Genomic DNA, 7,336 nt, shown 5'->3' with positions numbered 1-7,336 from the left:
GACGCTGTTCTGCATTATTAAGCTGATGAGGAAAACAGAGATTGCAGTTTTGATATGATCTGATGCAGGATTTCCGGGGCTCTGGGGCAGTTGTATATGTGTCACTATACACTATAGGGTCTCTGGTGATCTCCGTGTCTGTGTAGAGTATTGGCCAGTGCTCAGCAGGATCCCCAATCATACAGGTAACTATGGTGTGTATGGAGACGTATAAGGCACAGCCGGGCAGTCCCAAGTGAATAGGACTGAGCTGCAGCCCGGCCATCACACAGACATCTTGTCACTGCCAAGGAAGAGAAAGCAGAATCCTATTTGAGAGAAAGCAGCCGTGTTTGTAAATCCTGATATCCCCTTAAACTGATAGAAGGCCCTTTATATGTCCTGTAAGATATGGCCGGTTATATATCGGTGTGAAGAATTCAATGCAATGTCAGTACGTACCGGGACTGAACGGAGATCTCTGGTGGTGCCATAGAAGTGACTTATGTGACAGCGGGGCTCTATTAAAGGGACCATCGGGCTCTGCCCCTGTAATTGTTCCCTCCTTCTCTTTGCTATCTACTTCTCTTCCTTTGTTGGGATTTTCTTCCTATAAAACTATTATATAGAAGTAATTATACAGTTTCCACCTTTAAGGATTCGAGGTCTTATACGAGTTGTCGTAGAACATCCATGTTATCTACAATTGTAGCGTTACACCGTGCAGGGATTACCTCTGCCAGGGCTCAGATGGGGTTTTCAGGATTAAAATATCTGTAAAGCCGTCTAGCCTGGCCATACAATCCCAATAGCTTTTACCTGACACCAGGTTCACACTAGCCTTGGTCTCTCCATTGTTGGGGTCCACGTGTGGACCTGAGTGACAGAAAGCCCTTCTGCTAAAAAACAGACACCTGCAGACCCCATAGACTATAAGACTGGTATTAGGCAGATTCTCCAACCCAGATGTGACCCTAGCCATAAAGCTGAGTGTGCATGTGGTCCTAGTGGGGAGAAGGGAGTAATCCCCTGACAGATGGCCCTGGTGACAGATTGGACAATAGGACCATCCCTGTATAAATCCTGATGTGTTTGCCTTTGGGGTACAGTCAGGAGACCCCCCCCATACACATTTTATATACATTTCGCCATCCTTGAGATCCGCCGTATTGTTCTCTCTCCGTGTTGATCAATAAACCACAGCGACACGATCTCATATCTGATGAATATATTTTATTGGTCCTTCGGTACGTTCAGTGACTATCAATACATTCTACATGGAACAAGCTCCTATGTCATCAGATCCACCAAGCTGATTCCTGCCTTCCCTCGCAGAGGAACGATTTGGATGTGATGGGATTCGGCCTTGACCTTCCGCGCTTCCTTGATAAGATCACTGAGCAGTTTGCAGGTCGGGGAGCCCCATCTTACTTAAGAATGAACCAACTCTTGGAACTCTACAAGCAGGGAAGACAAAGGGTTAAGTAAGTCATTAGAAGAATCAGGGCAAGGAACTTGCAGATAGGACTCTGCATTGTAAAGGTGGCCAAAGTCGCCATCTCCGCTGGTTCCATCATGACGCTGTGCGACGTTGGACTGTTACATTAGTATTATTGTATATATAGTATTTTTTATAGTATATAGTATAGTATATATATATAGTATTACCGTCAGCTCCAATTTTCCCATCCCGGTCGTGATCAGCGGCAGCCATAAATTCTCTGGTTTCTGTAGAACTTAGTTCCCTGGCGCTTGCCTCAAAACGCTGGAGGAAGAACCTGAGGAAATAGCAGAGAAAATGTGTTTAATGAGATGTCAGAACTCGATGTGAGGACTCGCTGCCCCCGGTATATCGCTGTGGTGTTTCCTCAGGGCCCTCACATGATACAAAATAAAACACCAAAGGTCACTCGATCTGCAGATTTCACTGCGGATTCTTTCTCCCATATTCTGATGAGATTTCAGTTTTGCTGTTACTGCCATTCCATGGCTGAGATCCTGCAGTGTATACATTCGGTGTCGACATATGGCCCCATATACTCCATATAAAGTCATATGAGTGGCGGTCTGAGCCTTGACAAACCCAACAACTAATTCATTAAAGGAGACTTGGGTGAGTGTTGTCGCCTCTTCAGTGACCACCAGGCCTTACATTATACGGCTCAGTCCCATTCACTCAAATGTAACTGTAAAAAGGCCCCCTGGCTCATGAACATGATGTCACATACGAAGAAGAAGTCCCAGCGCTCTCGCCCACACACCGCAACTCCTTCAATCGGTGGATATTGATGACTGAGGATAAATCATTAAGTTACAGGAACTTTCTAGGATGAAGATATTAATGACCAATCCTAAAAATAGGTCACTAATATCATATTGGGGGTCTGTCCCCGGTACCCTCACTGATCAGCTGTTCTCAGTTTATGATACATGAAGAATGGAGCAGGAAGCAACAGCGCCCTCCTCGGTGAAGTGGCAGAACTGCAGCCTGGAAATGAATAAGAGCTGATCCTCAGTTCCGGGTCTGGCCACTACAGAGGATAGCGCTGTCTGCTTCTTGCTCCAGTTTGAGGATTTCGGCTCATCCCGAAGGTTATTGGGTGTCAGACACCCTCTAATCTGATACTGGTGACGTATCCTAAAGTTATACCTGAAGTATATATATAAGTCCCTGGCTGGAGGAAATTTCGGTTCTGGCACATGGAACCTCCTGAGCTGCACCCGGGTTATCAGGAGGCCCAAGCACATGACATAAAAGAGCGGAGGAAACATCAGACTTAGTAAATTCCCTCCATGGTGGACACGAAGACGCCTGATCTCATCCTTTACCTTCTCTGCGGCTTCCTGCAATTTCTACTAATAAATTCTAGACTCAGGAATTGCGACATTTTTTCTTGTTCCTTTTGCGATTATCAAACCTTTATCATTTATAGATGTTTGGTGCAGGTCAATGCATTGGATTTGTTCAAATTAGGAAACTTTATAAAAAAAAAATGTGTTTGTTCTTTCCTAAGTGCGGAGATGTGGAACAGTAATAAGATCTCAGGGCTAAGTCCCACATTGCCGAAACTCAGCGAAAGAAAGTGAAAGAAGTTGTGGTTTACATTTGTGAAATTTGCAGCCTATTATAGTGGCCGAGCTGCGAGCGATTTCTCTATAGATTTGATAAAAGGAAGAAAAACGCGGCAGAAACTAAATGTCTTTTCGCGTCATTTTTGCTTCATGTTGCATTTTGCTGCCTTCGCCTAAAGATGACTTTCTTAGTATAAGACTTCTCCTTAAAGTGGTGGATTGTACTCAGCATCACACACACAATATTCTTAGCATTGTCATGGACTATTCCTTGGAGCGGTGGATTATTCTCAGTATCGCACACTACAGTCATGGCCAAAGGTTTTGAGAATGATACAAATAGTAATTGTTACAAAGTCTACGGCTTCAGTTGTTCTAATGGCAATTTGCATATACTCCAGAATGTTATAAAGAGTGATCAGCTTAACAGCAATTACTTGCAAAGTCAATATTTGCCTAGAAAATGAACTTTATCCCCCAAAACACATTTCAACATCATTGCAGCCCTGCCTTAAAAGGACCAGGTAACATTGTTTCAGTGATTGCTCCAGTAACACAGGTGTGGGTGTTGATGAGGACAGGGCTGGAGATCGATCTGTCATGATTAAGTAAGAATGACACCACTGGACACTTTAATAGGAGGCTGGTGCTTGGCATCATTGTTTATCTTCTGTTACCAATGGTTATCTCTAAAGAAACACGTGCAGTCATCATTGCACTGCACAAAAATGGCCTAACAGGGAAGAGTATCGCAGCTAGAAAGATTGCACCGCAGTCACCAATCTATCACATCATCAAGAACTTCAAGGAGAGAGGTTCCATTGTTGGCAAAAAGGCTCCAGGGCGCCCAAGAAAGACCAGCAAGCGCCAGGACCGTCTCTTAAATGTGTTTCAGCTGCGGGATCGGGCTACCAGCAGTGCAGAGCTTGCTCAGGAATGGCAGCAGGCAGGTGTGAGTGCATCTGCACGCACTGTGAGGTGGAGACTCTTGGAGGAAGGCCTGGTCTCAAGGAGGGCAGCAAAGAAGCCACTTCTCTCCAGAAAAAACATCAGGGACAGACTGATATTCTGCAAAAGGTCCAGGGAGTGGACTGCTGAGGACTGGGGGAAAGTCATTTTCTCTGATGAATCCCCTTTTCGATTGTTTGTGGAAGGCAAGAACCAGAGGTTCAAGATGAAGTGGAAAAACTGCGCTCCCTGGTTGTTGATAGGTACTGACACAAAGACCAATTGTCCACGTATGGATTTATTAAGAAATGTCCTCCAAGACCAACTTCTCCCAACCGTCCAAGAGCAGTTTGGCCATCAGCAATGCCTTCTCCAGCATGATGGAGCACCTTGCCATAAAGCAAAGGGGAGAACTAAATGGCTCAGGGAACAAAACACAGAGATTTTGGGTCCATGGCCTGGAAACTCCCCAGATCTTAATCCCATTGAGAACTTGTGGTCAATCATCAAGAGACGGGTGGACAAACAAAAACCTACAAATTCTGACAAAATGCAAGCATTGATTGTGCAAGAATGGACGGCTATCAGTCAGGATCTGGTCCAGAAGTTGATTGAATGCTGCCAGGGAGAATTGCAGAGGTCCTGAAGAAGAAGGGGCAACACTGCAAATATTGCAACGCTGCAGTAACTCCTTCTAACTGTCACTATAAGCTTTTATTACTCAGAATATGATTGCAATTCTATTTCTGTATGTGATAAAAACATCTGACAAACACAGAAACCAGAGGGAGCAGATCATGTGACAAGAGGAGATTTGTGGCATTCTCTGAACTTTTGGCCATGACTGTACACGCAGTGTTACACTATTCTTAGCATTGTCATGGACTATTCCTTGGAGCGATGGATTGTACTCAGTATCGCACACTACACACAGTGTTACACTATTCTTAGCATTGTCATGACTTACTTCAGCTCTTCCTCTTCGATGAACCCGCTCTGATCATTGTCTAGGATTCGGAAGACGTCTTTCACTTGAGTCGCTGTCTTTTTAGTCAGCCCACAGGTTTGGAAGAATTTTTTGAAATTGAAGGAGTCAGGAGCTGAAAAAAGCAAAAAAAACAACCTAAAGTTCCTTCTGTGTAATATGGTAATATAGTACGACAGCTGCTTCAATGACCATCAGTTGGTATAAGAAAGGAAATCACTTAGAGAGAACTGTTCTCCCCTCCAACAAGTCCAGCTCTTTATATCATTTAATAGACCCCCCACACACACACATACACACACACACTGATTCTGGCACAGTTGGCATTTCCTCTCTCGCCCCCGCCATTCCTGAGCAATCACTGCTGTTAGTTCTGGTGCCTGATGTGCTGTCTACGTACAGTCAGGTGGGCAGGGTCAGTCAGGAGAAGACAAGGGGGTGTGACTCTAAGCTTTGACACTGGTTGCCTCTGATTGGAGCTCTGAACCACACCCCCACCTGACAGTACAAAGAATAAATAACACATCAGATACAAAAACTAACTTATGGTTCAGTAATGGGGGGGGTGGGCAAGAGAGAAAATTCTAATTGTGCCAGAATCAGTGGAGAGGGACTATTAACAAATGATAAGAACTAGAATTGATGGAGGTGGTTGAAGGCCCGCTTTAAGGGGTGTTCCCACTTCTGCATCCTGCATCTATCTCTAATACAGGGGTATCCCAACCCTCCATCTTGCCTCGTGAGATGTCCACAAGCTGCAGCAGAACATGAATGGAGATGCGATATATTTGGCGCACGTTCTGGTTGTCTTATCTAGCTTTATACGGTCTTAGGGCCATAATCACATCCTCCGTAGTGTAAAGTGTACGACATAGAAGACAGAGAGACGATTATGTGTTTGATTGTCATCTCTTTTAGCCAGCCATCACATTCATCTCTATAGGACTGGGACTTTTGGGCCATAAGGATGAAGCGCTATTTGGGGGGTTTCATCTTCGCATCCCAAACCTTTCACTGCATGTTGTAACCGCACCGCAGTGTTGGGGTTTGTTTTTTATGGAACAAGTTTTAGTTTTCAGTGGAACCATTTTCAAATCTTTGTCTTACTATATATGTATAGCATGTCATAGACTACCATTGTATATATATGTATAGCGCATCATAGACTATCATTGTATATATATATATATATATATATATATATTGTTGTCTATATCGGGACATCTCTCTGATTTAAACCTCCAATGGAGGGACTGGATGAAGTGGAAGCCAAACCTTAAACCATCAAGAACTTGTAATGTAACATTTTGTATCTCTTCTAACATTAGGAAAGTCAAATAACCCGGTCCTCACCTTGGCACTCCCTCAGGGCAGCGGCGATGTCAGAGGCGCTGAGGATATCGGTGAGGGACATGATGAATCTGGTAACAAATAACATAAAAGTAACAGATAGAGTTAATAAGACATTGATGTATCACACGGGCTGTCTCGTATCGATTACTCTGGTGACACCAGTTTATATGCTGACCATATACTTTGGTGGCAGCTCTGATCATGTGACCAATGTGAGTGAATAGAGTTACACTGCGACCCCGATGGTGCTGGGACTGGTGCAAATAAATCCATTAGTGCTGGACCTTCACCACTAGAAGCTGCAGAGCCCCGGTGTTATTAATGCAGCTTTATGTACTGACATTGCTGAAGGAGCTGCAGCCACAGTCGCCTTGTAGTCCTAGTCTAAATAACTGCTGGACAGAAGAGACTTCATCCAACAGCTATTCCTTCCAACTCTCCCACACACATGCACACTCAGTCATATACTATATACTGTACATAGCTTGACATGTGGAATAAGCTGCGCTCGGACACCTCTGGCAGTGTCTTGACCTTCCTGAGAGTAAAAGGATTGGACATGTTGAAATCCAACAGCCTGATCCTTCTGTCCCCCACCATCTGCGGTTAGAGGACGCCATTATACACTTCAGATACTTGGCTGGGCTTACCGAAATTTGCAGGTTTGCCAGATTTTTATCTGATGTGTATGGTCAGGTTTAATTCATTATTATGTATGTAGCCAGAGGGGTCTGACACCGCGGACCCCCCCTCCTCAATCACAAATGCTTCAGCGTCTTCTTTGTGCCGATGACATCATTAGTCACATGGTACAGCAGCAGCTTCGTCCAATTCAAGTAAAAGGGGCTGAGCGTCATTGCCAAGTGCAGGCCTTATGGTGCTGAGTTTACCCAAACACTGCTGAAGGTGGGCGTCCTAGGAGTCAGACCCCCCCAATGATCACATACTGAAGACCTATCATCAATTTATAAGACCCAGAATTTTTTAAAAAATATCTAA

The 7,336-nt window shown here is 44.4% G+C and overlaps 1 protein-coding gene across 1 annotated transcript; it reads right to left on the bottom strand.

Annotated features, from left to right (window-relative positions):
* Window positions 1-1,410: 1,410 nt before the first annotated feature.
* Window positions 1,411-6,398, bottom strand: LOC142217386 (parvalbumin, thymic CPV3-like). The gene is made up of 4 exons (XM_075285612.1): window positions 6,338-6,398; window positions 4,967-5,099; window positions 1,648-1,757; window positions 1,411-1,436 (listed from the first exon to the last, which is right to left on the bottom strand). Exons 1-4 carry the CDS (start codon window positions 6,396-6,398, stop codon window positions 1,411-1,413), a joined length of 330 nt encoding a protein of 109 aa, XP_075141713.1.
* Between the last annotated feature and the right edge of the window lie 938 nt (window positions 6,399-7,336).

This window comes from Leptodactylus fuscus, chromosome 8 (assembly GCF_031893055.1).
Source record: "Leptodactylus fuscus isolate aLepFus1 chromosome 8, aLepFus1.hap2, whole genome shotgun sequence".
NCBI lineage: Eukaryota > Metazoa > Chordata > Amphibia > Anura > Leptodactylidae > Leptodactylus > Leptodactylus fuscus.
Note: the sequence above shows the minus strand (reverse complement) of the source record. Positions and strands in the feature narration are given on the sequence as shown.

Excerpts from the sequence above, each read along its gene's own strand:
- LOC142217386 (XM_075285612.1), bottom strand. The coding sequence starts at position 6,398 with ATGTCCCTCACCGATATCCTCAGCGCCTCTGACATCGCCGCTGCCCTG. Across the intron at positions 1,758-4,966 it reads ATCGAAGAGGAAGAGCTGAA|GTTCTTCCTCCAGCGTTTTG; the intron begins GTAAGTCATGAC and ends CTATTTCCTCAG. Across the intron at positions 1,437-1,647 it reads TGGGAAAATTGGAGCTGACG|AGTTCCAAGAGTTGGTTCAT; the intron begins GTAATACTATAT and ends CCCTGCTTGTAG.